We start from the raw sequence: 21,471 nt of genomic DNA on the forward strand, positions 1-21,471 counted from the left end.
ATATATATATATATATATATATATATATATATATATATATATATATATATATATATATATATATATATATATATATATATATATATATATATATTTTTTTCTGATTCAAATGAAGAAAGTTGTTTTTAGCAATGCGAAATATCCGTTTGGCACATTGTCCATAGGTATAATATCCGCTAGGCACATTGTCATGGTAGTTAAACTACCCGTAGGCAGACTGTCCGACCACGGCAGTTCCACCCTTGGAGATCGGTCGTACTCTCGTTCACACTTTTGTTTGCAAGTTATGACAAAATTAATAGTAATTAAAACCTTAGGAGGACACCTGGTGGTGCAAATATTGGGAAACTGAAGATATGAAACTTGATGTGTTTATGTATAGGACGTAAAACATGCTGGCCCTGCCCCTCTTGAAAAAAAATAACTGCGGACGAACCTGTGAGATATTCATATTTCACCTATCTGATACCAAAAATGCCACGATGAGTTGGAGCGGCCCGAAGAACGCTCCAGCACGAAGACTCACCCTGCCGGCTTACTGGACGTGGCGATGTGGGGGAGTCGTTTCCCCCGTTTCACGTTGGTGCCGATGGTGGACGTCCCAGTGCTGGTGGTGGTGGTGATGTTGGCCTTAGTGAATGTTGTGGCCCACGCCCGACACCCCCTGGACGCCGCTGAACGAATCATGGTCTGCATAGGAGAGAGCTTTTAAGAATGAAAACATTGTTCTACAAACTGATTTTTTCCGATATCTCTAAGGCACAACCCCCTCCTCGGCGTTGTATGAATTATGTAAGTTATTGCACGGCAGGCTCAGGCCTGTACTATAAAGCCAATTATAAGATATAATAATAGCATTCATATTTGTAGTAAAAGACCATTATAAGTCATATATATATATGAAGTAATTTTTGAATCCCATGATTTACTCATATACTTCTATACTTGTGAATGCTTTTTTTTATATGGGGAGAGTATCTGCAGTGATAGAATATAAGTAAGAACGCATAGAAGAATGAGTGAAAAATGTATAACACGTGCATTTAAAGTTAATTATAATATCTATCGCATCAATCCAAGAATACAGTAATGATTCTCTTAGAAATAATATATAAAAATTGACATGATCACTTCAAATTATATGATAAGTAAATAGCAGCTGATGCGACTTTTTTTTATAAAGATTTGCAAGCGCATGGACTTGTATGTTAGCATGCCGTGCCCTGTCACCTCTCTCTACCTTATCTGTGCAAAGCAGTCTTCTCCCAGCCATCAATATAATTTTGTGTGACCTGCCGTTGTTCTGCATTACGCTACCAAGGTATATGAAATTCTCAAAGATATCAATGTCCTCGCCCCTAATAATATATTGTTTCATCTAGTAATGTAACGGGGTACCGGGGGGCGTTTAAAGGGCGTTGATAAAGACTTCAGCTTCCTTAGGGCGAATATATTCTTAGCCTATATGTACAAGGAGCGCCGGAGCGAGAGCGACTGCCGTTGTGTGTTAGTCGGACTCTCGTGAAGGAGTGACGAGTTACAGGTTGGAAAATAATTGTTACAATTGGTCACGTACGTCAAGGTGACCTCCACGCACTATGAAATGCGTTGTATACGAACTGAGACGGTAAACACTGACGGACGACATTCCTATAAGGTGGCGTGATCTATCTGTCGTGGGTCTTTTCCATTGACAATTGTATGCCTAATTCGTGGTGATATTAAATAATAATAATAATAATAATAATAATAATAATAATAATAATAATAATAATAATAATAATAATAATACATTGATATCCTACTATAACACTGCTCGGTTACCTACCAGTGATCGCGACCTCGCGATATACAAAAATCTAACTAGCAGTCTAGTTACCATTAACATACATAGTGGGAGTTTGTTAAGCAGACTGCCTATGATACAATTACATTAAAACACTGGCTATGTAAGAACATATGTGTAGTCATAATATAAATAGGGAGAGGTAAAACACAACGTGTGTGACATGAAACATAAGAAATCTCTCAAAAGATAAATATAAGGACACATGTATAAGAGGCTATCGACTGGCATAGTTACAGACAATGAAACGTTCAACTAGCTCCTAAAAAAAATACAGTAGTGCAACATACAGTAGTGCAACATAGTACAATGTTAAGTATAGGAGCAGGGGAATGCCAGGTTTCTGTCATCTGACTTGCTTGAGAAAAGGAAAAACTACCTTGCCAGTGGCCTCCCTGCATCCAGTCGCCGTGTCTGCACAACCAAATAATCGTGCAGGACAGAGTTCCTCCTAATAAGGTAGCACATGACGACGAGACTGACGAACATCAGAAACATTGTTACAAAAAATCCAGGGTACAAGTAGGGACGATGCAAGTATTCAGGCAGCGTTTCCTCCAGGGTTTCCGCAAACTCTGTTTTGTTTGCGAAAGACAATGAATTAAGGGAATTAGTCACATAAGAGATGCTGGAGAAGTAAATGTTATCGAGAGACCGTAGTGGAAACACTCGATGGGAAATATTGGCCGTGAAAACCAGACGGATCCGGGACGGGTACCTTGTTATGTTAGTGGAGCGGATATAGCATGCTTCCGTTATGGCATAGTGACCAGTAACCCGTTGATAAGTGGTACCCTCCGGGCAGATGACCGATACATAGAAGGACTGAGGGAAATAGAAATAATGCAGACCCTGAAAGTTCTTATGGAAAACAGGTGTTGGTGGTAGCTGCTTGTAAGGGCACAGGGAAAGAGCGTCAGACGCGTTCACGCGGGTGAGGGCGATCTCGCATACCCCTACCCGAACTGGTAGGAAGGCAAAGAGAGACGCAGAGCAATAGAATCGCCTGAAGACCGTCTCCTTGCAATACTGCAAGAGTGAGTAGCTACCCGTTGAATACAGAGCGAAATTCTTCGCGATTAGAACAAGAGACGGGGACGTGTCCAGGGCTAACACACTGTCCTTTGCTGAAAAAGGGAACGGGACAATTTCGTGTGCCTCAAACACGTTCTCCGTCTGAAATGGAACATGATTGATTATGGTATCGGGGGTGAGGCTGGACTCAATCAAGGGGTAAAAATATTGTCTCATGTCTGGGTTGAATAAAGGTGTGAGGCTATAATTTTGATACCCGTGTAGAGGGAACAAGGCAGGTGTGACTCTACCGTGCGCTGCATCAACCATGTTGCTAATAACCTGCTGATTTGCCGTTGCGACAGAGTTAATGACGTTTTCCAATACATGCAAGGCCTGATCTAGGAAGAGAAACTGATTCACCTGGTCGATCTGTTTGACAACTATTTTGATAACCTCTACCATCTTATTTGTCTGCTCTAGCAGTTCCTCAATGTTAGTACGCAACAGCGCAAGTTTTCTACAACTGGCGTTGATCACCCTGCGATTTCGGGCAGCAAAGGAAAGTACATGAGCGTAGTGGTCCCGCAAAACGCGTACGTCCTCGTCTGTTGCCGTACCGAAGAGGAACTTTGAGGCGGACCCAACGATGTTGAGCAGCCCCCTCTTTACCCGAGAGTGAACTGAGTGAAAACTATAATCCATGTCTACCTCATCAACGTTTCCCCGTAAGAACAGAATCCTATCCTCCAGTAGTTGAAAAAGATTCAGAGAGTTGGTACTAGAAGGTGTCTTTGATTCCCAAGTCTTGGTAGCCCGTATGGCGTCCGCCATGCCGAGTAGTTTTTCTGAGACTATCCTGATTGTGTCAGTTGTGTTGGTCAAGGAAGTATATGGATATTTTACGAGGAGCACATCTTCTTGGAGGAAGACCTCTCCTATGTGTGCCGTGAGGGCGCCAGGCTTCAGGTGGATGGGTGTCGTTGCAAGCAGGGAGCCGAGGGACAAGATGATCAGAAAACGCAACATCATGATCTGAAAGTGGTGGGAATGAAGTATTTAAAACCGTGGTCTCAAGTTATAGCTATGGGTGTTGGAATTATCTTGTTGAACATTTGACTCTGAGGGGGAATTACCAATATCAAGGTCCAAAGGTGAGGGAATTACTTTCAGACGATCACTGTGAACTTATAGACTGACTCCACTATTTGACTCGAGAACCTCGAACCGATTTCCCCTGACATTCCGAACAACTCGGTAAGGACCCACAAATTTAGCCCCCAGTTTCGAACTCCTTTCCGCTTGCTTAATCATGACTGTGTCACCCTCTTTTAATTTCACCGGGACGGCCTGTTTGTGTTGTTTTGACATCATTTCAACCTTCGTAGCTTTTAACGTACACCTAACCTCTGAGTGTATCTTGGAAAACATATGCATCTGCTGTTGTGCGTACCTATCAATGCTGTAGAGAGGTTGTTGTGGTTTTGTTAGGAAGTCGTATGGAAGACGTTTCTCCACCCAACAGAAGATGTAGTAGGAAGACTTCCCCGTAGAGTCGTTTACCGACGTATTTATGGAATCGGCTATATGCGATAGCCAATCCTCCCAGTTATCGTGGAGATCGTTCACGATAGGCCTGAGGACCTGTAAGATTTTCCTCTTAGCCCTCTCCGCCAACCCATTAGCAGCTGGGTGATAAGCTGTGATGAAGGATTGCGTGATGTTAAACTGAGCGCATATTTCGCTCAATACTGTGTTAATAAACTCGGTGCCATTGTCACTCAAAAGAATTCGAGGAGACGAATGTGGACACAGCACGTACGTCACGAGGGCATGGGCCTTGAGAGACACTAGAACTAGAAACCTAGAGAACTGGTCGACGCACACCAATAAGTAGCGCGAACCAGGTTGGCTCTGGGGGAGCTGTAATAAGTCTATATTAACAACATCCCATGACGCCTCTGGTACTGGATATTGTAACATAGGCGCTGGCCCTTTTACGGACCCCTTGTGCTTAGCACAAACGACGCAATGTGCGACATGTTTTTCTACATCAACCCGTAATATGGGCCAGTAGAATTTTCGTCTGGTGACAGATAGCGTCGTGTCTCTTCCCGGGTGACCCGCAATGGGTGTGTCATGGACCAGTTTAAGCGTCACGGGGACGTATTTGTCTGGGATGACTAGTTGTTCTATAGGTAGAGGTTTGGTTGGCCATGACCTACAAAGAAGGTTGTCCTTTGATAGGAATAATTGTGAAAAGGGAACTGGCAATTCAGGAAGGTTTGTTTCGTCTCCCGACTCTAGGGCGTAAATTAACCTCTTCCACACCGGGTGGTCTCGCTGAGCAGTGTGTAGCTGAGGTGAAGTGAAGTTGTGGATGACCTCTAGGGTGGTAATCGCGCCTATCGGAATATTCCGAGATAAGGCATCTGCGACCACATTTGTCTTCCCGGTGATATATTTTATCTCCGGATTGTATGCTTGGATCGTTAAGAGCCATCCTGCCAGACGACCGTGTAAGTTTTTTCCTTGAAAAGATCAGTGATGGCCGCGTGGTCCGTATACACCACCATTTTGTACCCCATCACTATGTCTCGAAAATGCTTCAGAGTCCACACAATGGCAAGAACCTCTAGGTGGGTAACAGAAAAGTCCTTTTCCGGAGCTGTTAGTACTCGACTAGCGAACGCTATTAAATGCTTTAAATCCTCAAAGCTCGTTTGTTGAGCTGGGAGCCACTGAAATGGTACGTCTTTCTTTAATAGATGGGTTAGGGGACTTGCGCGTGCTGCGAAGTCCTTTATGAAAGGCCTGTAATAACCTGCGACGCCCAAGAAAGACCGTACCTTGTCCGCAGACGTTGGCTGAGGGAACTCGGCAATAGCTTTTATTTTGTCGTCCACTGTGTGGATGCCGAATTCGTCCACAACATGCCCCAAGAACATGATCCGAGGCTTTAAGAATTCACATTTGGTGATTTTGAGCGTTGCTTTCAGGGTTTATGGTTATTGGCAAGGCTTTCATGGTGTTTAATCCTAAGATCCCATCCACAGGTAAGGCAAACCTGCTAGATACATAAAAGAAATCTCGAAAGGGACATACTTTTTCATGTAAGCTGACTGTTAGTGGTACTCGCCCAAGGATTCCCAAAGTGGTGCCCGTCACGCCTATCACATTCAGGTCGTTCTCTTGGAGCGGCCAATTTTCCCCTCTCGCCTGTCGTGTCAGTGACCTGTAAGCGGCGTCTGAGATTACATTGACTGTCGCACTTGTGTCTACCGCTAAGGTGAGTGAAATTTTGCCCACCTTGCAAGGGAGGGCAATTATGTTTGTCCGTCCCAAGGCGGCAATGACGGTGTCAAGCTGCTCCCAATTAGTATCGTCCTTAAGGGACACTTGGATGTACGCCTTGGGGCTGTCACGAAGTCATGTCTTTTTATTCTGAGAAGAGGAGGAGTGTGGTTTACTGTCCGCCGAGGACTTGTACTTCTGCTCCTCCTTGGCCTTTTGTATTGCAGAACAACTGTCTGAATCATGAAAACAATTCCCGTGGACAAGGCAAAAGGCAGCCTTCCGCTGATGGTTTGGCCTAGGGTTCCTGTGTGATGAATGATGCCCGCCCCAGTAACCTCCTGATCTCCTATCAGAGCCCTGTCTTGAGTGTGTTGATTCCCTACGTTTCGCGAAGCAAGAATGTTCAGAATGTCCTGATTGTTTGCAAAAACTACAGGTGAGAGATGCCTTACTCTGTGCCTGCAATGCTGCGGCTGTTGCGAGGGGTTGATGGTGAGGGTGTTCTTGAACCTTGACTTCTAACTCTGAGACGAAGCCAGCCAACTTCCCGCTCGGTTTGAAGGCCAAAGGAAGGGCAGAACGGCGGTTCTTCTTTGAAATATGAAATAAGTAAAAAAACAGCTCGAAGGCTGTCTTCACCTGGTGCTTTTGCATACAGCCCCTTGGAAGCCACTGCGCGTCTTCTAGGCACAGTCAACCGCCAGCTGATTTGCCTCAATCATGGCGTCCCAAATCGGCTTTGTTGAGGATTTTTTTTGGAGGCACTTAACCGTGTGTGCCATCTGTCTAACGATGCTTGGTTTACTCCCGCCCCAGAAGATTTTTATGAAATTACTTTTAAAAACCTCATAGTTTACTCCAACGTCTCCCGAAGCGAACACTGAGGACTATATCAAATTTAGTACCCGAGAGCCTGGAAGTAACCGGGACCGAATGAAAGCGATTTTATCATGATCTTCCGTAATGGAGAAATTTACGATGGCAGACTCACAAAGATCTAGGAACTGTATCGCCGAAAAATCGGTCTCGCCGCCAGAGAACTGCCGAATACTGGCGTGAGTTGGAATGACCCGAATCGGGGGAGGGGGGAAGTGGGGTGTGGCCCCGGTAGGAAGGAGGGGAGGTGGATCGTCAGGCATTTTGATCGGCTGAGTGGGGGTTAATTATTCAGACGAACCCGGAAGGTTTAAATCAGTTACAATATAGGAGCATATTTTGATAGCTGTAAATATTAACCAATAAACGTAACGTGCATAAATTAATAGTTTGCGCCGAACCCCTAAAAACAAGAAAGGATGCCTAGCAAGGTGCCTGTTAGACGTAATAGAAGTTAAGGTTACAATGGAATGTCATAATAATTCTATAAAAAAAAATGCGGTATTTTGGGTAGGAGAAATTAAGTGAGTATGCCTTTAAGGTGCCAGTTTTCCCCGAGCGGCGAAGAGAAAACGGAGTCAGGGCACACTGAGGAAGATGAACAATGATCAGTGAAATCACAGTTTTACCGCTAGCAGACAATAAGAAAGGATCAATATCGTATGCGAATGAACGTTACTCTCACAATTATGACTGATTAACAGTGTTAGGAAGACAGAAATAAAAAGGTGGTGCCTCTGCTCGAAAGAAAACTGGAATAAGCTGAGCCGGCATAGTTTGACCAGAAGGGATTATCCACAAATACCAAGATTAATCAGCTGATGTAGTGTAGATGTACGTGCAGTCTGTGGAGTCGCGCCGGGAGACCTCGGCCGCGGCAGCAGCGGTGATGAGAGATGAGGGGAGGGCGGACATCGGGAGACTCGTAATGGCTGCTGGAAGCTGCTGACTAAGCGATTTGACTGGCAGTGAGCTGGTGCCGGAACACTGCTGCCAGACGTAGGACGGCTGCGGCGGTCTTGTTATATTGAGAGATGTGCCGCGGTGGCAGATAAGGCGACTTGGGTGTGTAACCTCTTGAGAAGACGCCTTGCAGGAACGGTAGTGGTAGCTGCTTGCAGTCACCGGGAGATGTCCGCGGGTGCCCTGGCTGACTGTTTGCCGGAAGAGGTTTGAGCCGATGCTCCCGGCAGCGGCGGCGTTGCCGCCCGCTGTGGTGCGAGGGGCATGAGGGTTGTTCCAAGGCCAGTGGGGCAAGCCTCCTCCTGCGGGCGGAGGGCTTGGAGTACTTGTAGCAGGGCTGGCTTGTAGCGGGTTAGGCGGCTTGTAGATTGTGGCCCTCGCTTTCGGTTGCGTAGGCCTGTTGGTGGCCCGAGGCTTGACGCCTGTATGGACCTTGTAGCTGAAGCCTGGAGAGAGCTTGTAGCTGGCGCCTGGCGAGTTGCCGCGGACGGCTGGCTTGTGACTCCTTCCTTCCTTCTACGCCTGTCCTCGGAGTTTGTTAGTGAGTTCTCGTGGCTTGGAGCTTGGAGGAGAACGAGGTAGCGAAGGCACAGGCGCGGTGGGGACCGTTGCCACCAATATGTAACGGGGTACCGGGGGGCGTTTAAAGGGCGTTGATTAAGACTTCAGCTTCCTTAAGGCGAGTATATTCTTAGCCTATATGTACAAGGAGCGTCGGAGCGAGAGCGACTACCGTTGTGGGTCAGTCCGACTCTCGTGAAGGAGTGACGAGTTACAATTGGGTTTTTTCCATTGACAATTGTATGCCTAATTCGTGGTGATATTAAATAATAATAATAATAATACATTGATATCCTACTATAACAGTAAGTCTACAGACACCTGTATACAGTCGGTGCCATTGACCCTTTACCACCAGAGCTTGGGTCTCTGTTTTTCTAGTCTTTTCATTTTTTTTTACTAATTCATCGTCCCTAGCCACCTTCCTCTCCCCCTACCTGCCCTCCCTCACCTTCTCGTCCCCGTCTTAACAGCTCCAAAATTTCTTCTGATGGAGAGAGTGAGGTCAGCCTCTGAGAACAGGTCTCTCTCTCTCTCTCTCTCTCTCTCTCTCTCTCTCTCTCACACACACACACACACACACACACACACACACACACACACACACACACACACATTTTTTACTCAAGTTTTATTTCCGTACTTGCCTTTCTTCTTTGTTTCCTCCCACCTTTTCCCTCCCTCCTCTATCCCTCTCATCTTCTCCTTCCCTCCTCCTCCCCCCTCCCATCCTCCCGCCTTATGAGGGTTCGCAGCTCCGCCCACTTCTCCTCCTCCACCTCATTTGACACTAATAATCTCCAATTTGTCTGTCTCAATTCTTACAGAAATATCATTTTATCATAATTTTCCCCGTCATTATCACCTCTTTCATTTCTACAATCATTAACAACATAACTGTTAAAGCTGAGAGAGAGAGAGAGAGAGAGAGAGAGAGAGAGAGAGAGAGAGAGAGAGAGAGAGAGAGAGAGAGAGAGAGAGAGAGAGAGAGAGAGAGAGAGAGAGAGAGAGGTTTGCCATAATCGCATAAACTATCTGAAGCATTCCGGTGCCCTAATACGCAGTCACTAGCATATCAACGTGAATATCTACAGAGTAAAGAGAAAGAAAGAAAGAGAGAAAGAAAAACAGGAAGGGAAAAGAAAGAAAGAAAGACAAAACAAGAGGAAGTAAAAGAAGAGAAAGAATAAGAATATAAATAAAGAATGAAAGACAAATAAAGAAATAAAGATAGATATACAAAGACAGAAAAGAAAAAAGAAAGGAAGAGAAAAAAGGAGAAAGAAAGACAAAGAAAGAAAGAGAGAAAGAACAAGAAATTTTGAGAAACAAAGAAAGATAAAGAGAAGGAAAGAAAGACCCGGCACCGTCGGTGGACCCATTTTTGGGCTCCCGCGAGTCGGTCCGCTGAAACGGTGAACCCAGTTCTGGGCTCGGCTCAAAACGCCTAATTCGAGCTAATTGTAGGCGGTGGCGGCATAGAGCAGCCCACCATGCATGAACTGGGTCATTGTGGTGGGTGATTGATCTTGAGGTGGGCTTATTTGTCATAGGTGGTGCTGTAAGGTCGTGGCAGACTGAATTAGCTATCCATACAGTAATCACTTGTCAAATTCTCTAAAGTAGACAACAAGTGACTCTCGGCTTGATACTACGTGTCACTAGACTGTTTATTTTGTAACAAACACCACCCAAAAAGAATGGAGTTTGAGTATAAGTAAATATTTTTAACGGCTTTATGGTTATGAGAGGAGTACTCTGATGTACGTTCCATGCTCTTTTCTTAGTCTCAAAGCGCAGTTTAATGTTACCGTTTTTCGGCCACTTCTCGGCTTTCCCATCGCCGAAGCCCACGGGTTAAGGAAGTAAATAGAGAGACAAAGAAAGAAAGAAAGAAGGAGAAAGAAAAATGTAGAAAGAAAGTGAAAAAGTAATGAGAGAAAAAAAGAAAAAAAAGAAAGGAGAAAGAAAAAAATAAAGAATTATAATGAAAAATGCATAGACAAAGAAAGAGACAGACAAGAAGAAAAAAAAGAAAGAGAATAAGAAAGACAGGGAAATATAGAAGATTAAGAAAAAGAAAAAGAGAAAGAAAAAAGAAAGAGAAAGAGTGAAATAAACGAATAATGATAAAGAAGGAAAATATATAGACAGAAAGAAAGAGCCTCCCCTTTTTAATCCACACTCCTCCTATTGTCTCCTGGGCTGTGCAGGTGTATAGGAAGGGGGGGGGGGGGGGTCGCGATGATAGGTTCAGAGCGAACTTCAAGAGAAGGCTGAAGAAGTGGAAATCACCCTCCTGCCCAGCCAAAAGTGTAAGAGGGACATTGGCCTTAACCCGTGCGCTTCGGTTATGGGAAAGCCGAGAAGTGGCCGAGAAACGACAATATTACACTGCATTTTGAGGCTAAGAAAAGAGCATGGAACGTACATCAGAGTACTCCTCTCATAACCATAAAGCCGTTAAAAATATTTAAATTTACTCAAACTCCATTCTTTTTGGGTGGTGTTTGTTACAAAATAAACAGTCTCGTGACGGGGGGCATCTAGCTGCGAGTCGCTTGTCGTCTACTATAGATAATATGACAAGTGATGGGTAGCTAATTCAGTCTGCCATGAACTTACAGCACCACCTAAGACAAAAGGGCCCTCCTCAAGATCACTCACCCACCACAATGACCTAGGGGATTCATGGTGGGTTGCGCTATGCCACCACCGCCTACAGTTAGCTCGAATTAGGTGTTTTATGGCGAGCCCTTTTTAGGGTCCACCATATCACAGCTACGACTCGTGAAAGCCCTGAAAAGGGTCTGCCGACGTTCTCGGGTTAACTGTACCATGTACTATCGACTCGAATGGCCTAGAAGACACCCAAACTCAAACTGTCATTGACGGAGACAAGATGGGGCACCGTCGCTCTTCCTCCCCAGGTTTCATAAGAACATAAAAACATAAGAACGCAGGAGTCTGCAAGAGGCCGGTAGGCCTGTACAAGGCAGCTCCTTTGAGCCTAAACTTCCGTGTATCTAACCCCACCTAATATCGCTGTCCATGAATTTATCTAATCTATTTTTGAATGTGACAATTGTATTGGCACTCACCACATGACTGCTAAGCCTATTCCACTCATCCACAACCCTGTTAGTAAACCAATTTTATCCTATGTCCCTGTTGAATCTGAATTTATCCAGTTTAAACCCATTACTTCGTGTCCTACCCGGTTCTCTTACCAACAAAACCTTATGAATATCCTCCTTATTAAAGCCCTTCATCCATTTATAAACCTCGATCATGTCTCCACGCACCCTTCGCCTTTCTAGAGAATGCAAGTTTAACTGTTTGAGTCTTTCCTCGTATGGCAAGTTTCGCAACCCCTGAATCATCTTAGACATCCTCCTCTGCACCGATTCTAACATTTTGATATTCATTCTATAGTAAGGTGACCAGAACTGAACCGCATAGTCAAGCTGAGGTCTAACTAATGCTAAATATAGTTTGAGAAAGACTTCGGCGCTTCTGTTGCTTACGCTCCTTGAAATAAATCCCAGTACCCTATTTGCTCGATTTCTAGCTTGAATGCATTGTGCCCTTGGATGGAGATCAGAGCTCACTAAGACCCCTAAGTCTCTCTCGCACCAAGACCTGCTTATGAGAGTGTCATTTAAACAATAGTTAGAATACTGCACTTCCTACATTGAACTCCATCTGACATTTATCCGCCAAGTCATACAATCTGTTTAGTTCATCCTGGACAATACTAGCGTCCTGATCCGACTCAATTACTCTACCGATCTTGGTATCATCTGCAAACTTACTGACATCACTACTAATTCCTGTATCTAAGTCATTGATATAAATAATAAACAAAAGTGGACCTAATACCGAGCCTTGTGGGACCCCACTCGTAACACATCCCCAGTCAGATCTTTTACTATTGATTTGCACTCTTTGCTTCCTATTGCTAAGCCACGCCTTGACCCAGATCAAAACTTTACCCTCTACTCCGTGAGCCTGTAATTTAAGCAACAGTCGTTGGTGAGGAACTTTGTCAAACGCTTAACTAAAATCAAGATAGATCACATCATAATTTTCATCTCTGTCTACCGCTTCAAATACTTTATTTTAGAAGGACAAGAAATTGGTGAGGCATCACCTACCTTTCGTGAACCCATGCTGCGAGTCGTGACTTAAGCTATGTTTCTCTAGATGCTCCCGAATGTTCCTGGCTATTATGGACTCCAGCATCTTGCCTATAACCGATGTTAAGCTAACTGGGCGATAGTTTGAAACAGCTGACCTGTCCCCCTTTTTGAAAATCGGCGTCACATTAGCTACTTTCCATAGGCTGGGCACATAACCAGTATTTACCGACATCTTAAAGATATCGGTTAGTGGGTCACTGAGTACATCACCTAATTCCTTTAATACCCTCGGAAGTATCCCGTCAGGACCTGGCGACTTATTCTTCTTAATTATCTATCTCATCCTGAACTACTTGCCTGGTAATAATTATATCCCTCAATTTATCGCCATCCCCGCCCTCGTAAACCTGAACCCTTTCCGAAATAGTCGTTCGATTCTCTTGTGTGAATACTGAAAGGAAGTAGTCGTTCAGCAATGTGCTCAGATTTTCGTAATTTTCCACTAGCTCCCCTGTGTTTGTTTTCAGCGGTCCAATTTTCTCCCTTGTTTTTGTTCTATACATCTGAAAGAAGCCCTTAGGATTACATTTCGTCTCATTTGCTACTCTGATCTCATAATTCCTTTTTGCTATCCTGGTGTTTTTCTTCACTAATCTAGATAGTTCGACATACCGGCCCCTGAGATGTGTTTCACCATTCTTTATGTTCCGATAAATTCCCATCTTTAACCCTATCTCGTGATTTAGTCCACGAGTCATCCACTTAGGGTCATTGTTTTCTTTTCTAAGTGTTCGCTGTGGTATATGCTGTCCTTGCCCCTCTACTATTACTCTAACTTAATTATTGTAAGACATTTCTACCTGGTTCTCCTGGCTCTCCAATCCGCAGTTCTGGCCCTCATGAATCCCTAAATTATCCCAGTTTACCCCTTCAAGATGTCTTCGAAGCCCCTCGTAATTTGCTCTTCTGAAATCTGGCACTAACACTGGGTTTGGTTCGCGGGTTACCGGCCAGTCTAAGCTGAAACGAACCGTTCTGTGATCACTATTTCCTAACTCTCCGCCCACCTCCAACTCATGTAGCTAGTTTCCATTATTAGTTAGGACTAAGTCTAATATATTATCTCCTCTGGTAGGCTCAGTAACTACCTGCTTAAGGAAATTATCTTGTATAACTTCAAGAAAATCCTCGGCTTCCAGGTCACCCACTAGGTCTTCCCAGTCTATCTTCCTATAATTAAAGTCCCCCATCACGCAGACATTTTCACTTCTACTCACCCTGCCAATCTTCTGTAGTAATACACTCGTGTCCTGCCTGTTAAGATTGGGTGGCCTGTACAGAACTCCTAGAGTTAGTTTTTTCTTTCCCTTTGTAAAGGACCACCAAAACTGATTCTGAATCCATGTTAGTTTTGACTGAATTGTTAACTAAACATTTAAGTGAGTCTTTAACATATAGCGCAACTCCACCTCCCTTTCTGCCCCTTCTGTCTTTGTGAAACATCTGATAACCCGTTATTTCAAATCCCAATCTAAAATTTATATTGGCAGTGTCTATCCATGTCTCAGTGATCGCTATTATGTCAAAATTTTCTGAACAAACTTCACCCCTTAGTAAGTCTATTTTGTTTCTGAGGCTCCTGCTGTTAGTATAGAAGATTCTTACCCCGCCCTCTGTTACTCCCCTATACTTACTTCTAAGTTGCCTGGTTGTATTATGAGCTACATGTCCTCTCTCATTACTCCTCCCCCCCTCGTCTATACTAAAAAATCCCTCAGGGTAATTAGTGCTCGCTCAAGGGGGTCTGGGAGAGCCTCAACACCCTTGAACGTCAAGTGTATCCCGTCACGGGCGTACAGGGCGTCGTTGCCAAAGAGGAGGTCCCAATTGTCGACGAACAGCTACCCATTGCGCTCGCAGTGCTCAGCAAGTCTGCTGTTCACTGCTATTGCCCTGGACAGCCATCCATCCAGGACGCCACACCATACTGGTGACCCACCAGCGTCTCTTATCCTACCTAACAATTCCCTAAAACGCCGGAGAAGATCCTCGCTTGGCACACGGGAAACGTGTCCGCCACAGCTGAGAAAGACAATGGGGTTCGTACCTCGCTTGCCATACACGCCTCAATCCTGTCTGATATATGGCCCACCCTGCCCCTGGGAAACACACCTTCGTCCTGTTCTTATCCTTGGAGCAAAAAGACCTGTCAACATAACGCACCGGACTATCACCAACAACAAGCACCTGGCGGCCAGAAGGAGAGGTGGGTGAAGGGGGGAGTGGAGAGCGGGAAGGGAGGGGAGGGACCTGCTGTGAAGAACGAGGAGAAATTGTGGAAGAGGTGGAAGGTGAAGAGAAGGAGGAGGAGGAGAAGGGGGAGGAGAAGGAAGAGGGAGAGGAAGAGGAGGATGTTGGGGAGGAGGAGGAGGATGGGGAGGAGGAGGAGGAGGAGGGGGAGAAGGAAGAGGAAGGAGGAGGAGGAGAAAGGGAGGGTGAAGGGAGGGAGGGAGGAGGAAGAGGGGGAAAGGGAAGGTGAGGGACAGGTGTGGGAGGGAGAGACGAACGAGGAGGCGGAGGACGCGGAGGAGAAAGAAGGAGAGGAGGAGAATGAGGAGGAGGAGGGGTGAAAGGGGGGAGAGGGGGGACGGAAGAGGAAGGCGAGGAGGAGGAGGAGGAGGAGGAGGAGGAGGACAGGGAGGAGAAGGAAGAGGGAGAGAAAGAGGAGGATGTTGGGGAGGAGGAGGAAACATGGACATGTAAACATGGACTAGCAGGCAGCAGATAGCCTGTTGGCTCATTACTAGGTTGCCTGCGTTCAGTGATTTAATCAATCCGTTTGCCATAGGAGTGGCTTGCAGGGAAGGATTAAAGCACTTGTGTATCTACTCTTGGAAACGTTCAGTTCACTCCCGATGCAGCAAAGTGGCGATCAATGCGTTTCTTGAAGTAGTTGATGGTCTCTGCGCTAACCACTTCTGCAGGAAGGCTGTTCCAGTGGCGAACAACTCTATTCGAGAAATAACTCCTGCCAATGTCGGTATTGCATCGCCTTGCTTGAATTGTTTTTCCGTTATTTCTTGTTCTCAGGTTGGTTTGGAGTGATCAACGTTGCTGAGCTTGTTCAGGTACTTAAAGACTTGTATCATGTCTCCCCGCAGGCGTCTCTTTTCCAACGTGAAGAGGTTGAGTCGCTCAAGTCGCTCGTCATAGGGCCTCGTCCTCAGTGATGGTATCATCTTCGTGGCGCGGCGCTGTACTCTCTCAAGTAATTCAATGTCTTTCCTGTAATTAGGAGACCAGAATTGCACGGCAGATTCCAGGTGGGGCCTTACCAGCGAATTGTACAAGGATAACATAGCTCCCGGCGTCTTGTATTCGAAGTTCCTCGATATGAACCCGAGCATTGTATTGGCTTTCTTACAGGCGGACTTGCAGTGTTTTATTTGTTTCAAGTCACTGCTGATGGTGACCCCGAGGTCTCTTTCCTCTTGCACAACATGTAGTGGTTCGCCACCCATGTGGTATGTGTGGTTGCTGTTTCTGGATCCGATATGCATTACTTTACATTTGGCAGTGTTGAAGGACATCTGCCATTTTTCTGACCACCGAGTGATCTGGTCCAGGTCTCTCTGGATAATTTCGCAGTCTGCCGTTGTGAGGGCCTTCCCACCCACCTTTGTGTCGTCGGTAAATTTTGAAAGATTGGATTTCAATCCTAGTTCTAGGTCGTTGATATATATGATGAAAAGTATGGGTCCCAGCACTGACCCCTGTGGCACTCCACTTGTGACCGGGAGCCACTCGGAGGCCTGTCCGTTGAGTACAACTCGTTGTTTTCTTCCAGTGAGCCAGTCCTTGATCCACGCTGTCAGATTGCGCCTAATCCCGCCGACTTGAGTTTCTTGAGGAGTCTTTCGTGTGGCACTTTGTCAAAGGCTTTCTGAAAGTCTAGATATATAACATCGCTGGGGATATGATTATCCCAGTTTTCATAGATACCTTGGAAGAAGTCCAATAAATTGGTTAAGCATGAGCGCTTGTTCCTGAAACCGTGCTGAGCATCGGAAATGATGTTGTTGTCTTCAAGGAACCTAACGAGTTTGTCTCTGATGATCTTCTCGAGGATTTTTCCCGCCACAGAGGTCAGGCTGATTGGTCTGTAGTTTAGGGCCACACTTTTGTCTCCCTTTTTGTAGATCGGAGTTACATTCGCTTGTTTCCAGTCTTTTGGGACTTTGTTTTGTTGTAGTGACAGATTGTAGATGGTGGTGAGTGGCTTGAGGATTTGCTGCTTGAGTTCCTTGAGCACCCTGGGTGACAAGTCGTCGGGTCCGGTGGACTTGTTTGTCTCGAGTTTGTCTAGGTACTTCTTTACATCCCGTTCTTCAATTGTGCCAATTTCTAGGGGAGTGATTCCCATCGGTGGGGTAGGGCTCTCGGGTACGGACTGGGTATTCTCGACCGTGAACACAGACGCGAAGTTTCTGTTTAGGATTTCGACCATTTGTCTACGGTCCTGTGTTAGTACGTTACTTTCATCTTTTAAGGGACCGATATTGCTTTTTGTCTTCTTTTGGTTCTTATATACGTGAAGAACTTTTTCGGGTTGGACTTGGCTTCGCGTGCAATTTGCTTTTCATAGTCGCGTTTACGCTGGCGAATGAGTTTTCTGCAAGCTCTGAGGCTTTGATGGTATTGTTCGCGTGCCTCGTCAGTGCCGTTTTCTTTGAGCGAGTTGTATTTTCTCTTTAAATTAATCGCCCGTCGAACCTGGGTAGTCATCCATGGTGGGCTTGTGGCATTTTTTGTTCTCCTTGTCTTCATGGGAACAGTTGTTCTCTCTACCTCCAGGAGTTTGGTCTTGAAGCCATTCCACGCTCCGTCCACAGGAGTGTAGGCCATGTGTTCCCAAGTTGTCTGGGTCAGCAGCTCACGAGCGAAATTAAAATTGGCTCTTTTGTAGTCTCGAATCTTGGACGTGTTTTCGGTGAGTTCATGGTCTGTTCTGATCTTTAGGCGGATTAGGTGATGGTCGCAACCATCCAGCTTTTCGCCGACTTGACATTCACGTGTGAGATCTGAATCACTCACGAGTACTAGGTCTAATATGTTGTTTTCCCTCGTCGGTTGGGTAACAATCTGAGTAAGAAAAGTGTCTTCTAACATTTCGAGCAATCTGTTACCCTCCCGTCTCCAATCATCGTGGTCCAGTCAATGTTGGCACAGTTAAAGTCCCCGATAATGACTGATTGTTTGTTTTGCGTTACGGTGTGGATTTCTTCGTACAGCGCTTCGTCGTCCGCTTCTTGTTGCTTTGGAGGTCTGTAAACGGTTCCAATCGTTATTTTGTTGTGCTTGCTAGTCTCCAGTTCAACATATACTGTGTCATATTTCTCTGAGTCTTCTTTGGTTACTTATACGGCAGGGTATTTGTTCTTGACGTAACAGATAACACCTCCTCCTTTCTTGTGAAGTCTGTTTTTGTAGAAGCTCTCGTATCCTGGAATTGAGAATTCGGTCATTAGGTGGTCAGAGGTGGCCCACGTTTCGGTGATGGCAATCACGTCCGGACTTTCTACGTCAACGTAGGCAAGTAACTCATCCCGTTTGGGTATTAAGCTCCATGCGTTGGTGTATAGGACAGAAATGTCCTTCTTGACTTCAGTGCTTCGAGTCACAGTAGTCCGGCGTCTGCGTGTGTTTTCTGTTGGGGGCGTTGGTGTATGATGGGCGGGCTCTACTGGTTGGTTGTTTACGATACTTTGGTGCCACTCCCGCGCCGGAGTTTTTTGGGTACAAAAGTACTTCCTCGCTCAGCAGCCTACCAAGCCGTGCTGAGCCAATGGCATTGAGGTGAAGACCGTCAGGACGGAAAAGGTCGGGGTTGTCAAAGAAATGATCCCACACATTTGCGAACGAAACCTCCTCGTCCTGACAGAGGTGCTTCAGTCTGTTGTTGATGTTTGACGCCTTTCTGTGGAAGCCTGTGAAGGCGTTGATTCTCGGAAGAATCCCGGAGACAATGATGTGGCGTGACTTTTCCTTGTAGCGGCGGATTACTCGTCGGTAGTCGGCTAAAATTTCCTCCGTGCACGTTGTTTGAACGTTGCTCGTGCCAGCGTGCAAAACAAAGAGTGTGTCCTGTTCCGTGCGGTCTGAGACGAGGTCTGCCGCTTCTTCTATATCTTGTAGTTTTGCGCCAGGAATACAGTAGCGTCTCCTGTTCTTGATACTTCGTCCACAGAACTCAGTCAGAAGGAGAAAGGGAGGGTAAGGGAATGGAGGGAGGAACGGACGAGGAGAGGGAGGAGGAAGAGGGGGAAAGGAAAGGTGAGGGACAGGTGTGGGAGGGAGGGATGAACGAGGAGGCGGAGGACGAGGAGAAGAAAGAAGGAGAGGAGGAGAAGGAGGAGGAGGGCTGATGGGAAGAGGGGAGAGGGGGGACGGAAGAGGAAGGCGGGGAGGAGGAAGAGGAGGAGGAGGAGGAGGAGGAGGAGGAGGAGAATGAAGAAGAGAAGAAGAAGGGAATACATAGGGAGAACAGACACCAGAAGACCTATCGGTCTATGGCGAGGGTGTCTGTTTACTACCGCTACTACTAGTAATCTACGTGTGGTAGGACAGGACAGAATAGATGACGGCTCCTCCCCACCCACCTCTACCTCCGGCAACGAGCCGGCAGGATATAGTTAGAAGAGAACACCATGTACCTTTAAGGAATAAAGGGACATGGAAATTTTACAGTAAAGAGATAAATAAGAGGAAATTACTACCCTTAACGTATACTACTGGTAACCTAAGCTGTGGGGGAGAATGACTTCATTACATAAGAACATAAGAACATGGAAACACAGGGAGACTGGAAGAGGACGAGTGGCCTACACAGGTCAGCCCCAGAATCCACCCTAATACTCACGATGGGTGAGGTGTAGTTTCAGGGGCACAGGTGGAGGCCTGATCCTCATTTTACCGGCGGTACTATGCACGCACCAGTACCCTGTTACCTTACTGCACCCACACCTCACTCCACCTGTCATGCGGACATTAACTGTTGCTTTACTCTATTGTTAACTTACGCTACTTGCAATCTAGGTTGTGGGGGAGAATAATATGGATTTAGGTTGAGGTCTTGCTGCAATCTGTCTGAAAACATGCGAAGAAGGGTCAGTATAATCTTATATCCCTGAAGTATTTATCCAATGAGGACTTGAAGCTATTGATACTTTGTGCGCTAACTACTGACGGTGGGAGTCTATTCCAGTGATCGACGACTCTATTAAGGATTTTGAACACTTCAATTAAGTCCCCTCGTACCCTTTGATTTTTTAGGGAAAACATATATAAACGCTGGAATTTGTTTGGTTGCTCGTCGCTGTATCTTTTCTAGCAAAACTTGATATTTGATATAGTTCGGTGACCAGAACTGAATGGCGTATTCTAGGTGTGGTCTTACAAATGCTAAATATAATATCTTAATAAGTTCGGGTGATTTATAATCAAAGTTTCTTGAGATTAATCCTTACATCATATTAGGTTTTTTACTCGATGCAGAACATTGATCACTCATTTTAAGAGTGTTACTGATAATGACACCAAGATCTTTTTCTTATTTTACTTCGCTGAGCTCATGTCCTTGAATCTGATATTTAAAGTTAGGATTTTTTCACCTATGTGCATTACTTTACATTTATCTACGTTAAAACTCATTTGCCATTTTTCGCTCAAGTCGGCAAGTCTTATTAAGTCTGATTGAATATTCTCGCAACTTTGACAGTTCATTACCGTACCTCCTAATTTGGTGTCGTCGGCGAGTTTGGGGACTTTTGATAGGATATCAGTTTATAAGTCGTTCACGTAAATTATGAATAGTGTCGGCCCCAGGACCGAACCTTGGGGAACGCCACTGGTGACGGGTTGCCAATTCGATGCTTCACCATTATGAATTACACGTTGTTCTCTGTCGGTGAGCCAGTCATGAATCCACGCATATAGATGGTCGTTAATACCGTGTGAACGCAGTTTAGAAATAAGCCTAACGTGAGGAACTTTATCAAACGCTTTCTGAAAATCTAGGTAAATTACGTCATATGGGCTTCGGGCGTCCCAACCTGTATAAACATCGTTGAAAAAGGTTAATAGGTTGGTAAGGCAAGACCGATTACTACGAAATCCATGCTGACTATCAGTTATCAAATCATTTGTTTCAAGGAGAGTGATAATTTTATCCCTGATTATTTTTTCGAATAGGACAAACGTAAGGCTGATGGGACGATAATTACTGGCTTGTTTTATATCTCCTTTTTTAAAGATCGGAGTAATACTGGCCTTTTTCCACTCGAGAGGCACACTGGCCTGTGCTAATGACTTGCTGAATATTAGTGTAAAATAAGTACTTAATACTTTGACTAATGATTATGATCATGACAAGAATAATAATGGTAATGATAATGATGCCGTTATTCTACTACTACTACCGCTAGTACTACTACTACTACTACTACTACTACTACTATTACTACTACTACTACTTCTACAACTAATAATAATAATAATAATAATAATAATAATAATAATAATAATAATAATAATAATAATAATACGATTACTAAGAATCCTAGTAGTAACAAATTTTTTTTTTTTTTTTTTTTTTACAGCAAAGGAGACAGCTCAAGGGCACAAAAAAGTAAACATTAATAAAAAAAAAAGCCCGCTACTCACTGCTCCTAAAAAGAATCCAAAGAGGTGGCCGAAAGATAAGTCAGTTTCGGG

The 21,471-nt window shown here is 45.0% G+C and overlaps 1 protein-coding gene across 1 annotated transcript in view; it reads right to left on the reverse strand.

Moving 5' to 3' along the window:
* The window catches only part of LOC126980640 (uncharacterized), a 61,254-nt gene that overhangs the window by 14,658 nt on the left and 25,125 nt on the right, over positions 1–21,471 (reverse strand). Inside the window, exon 2 of the mRNA XM_050830742.1 lies at positions 527–690. Within this exon, the coding sequence (XP_050686699.1) occupies positions 527–687 (161 nt within the window). The 5' untranslated portion in view covers positions 688–690. The remainder of the gene's footprint in view (positions 1–526; positions 691–21,471) is intronic.

Source organism: Eriocheir sinensis, chromosome 44, assembly GCF_024679095.1.
Source record: "Eriocheir sinensis breed Jianghai 21 chromosome 44, ASM2467909v1, whole genome shotgun sequence".
Lineage (NCBI taxonomy): Eukaryota > Metazoa > Arthropoda > Malacostraca > Decapoda > Varunidae > Eriocheir > Eriocheir sinensis.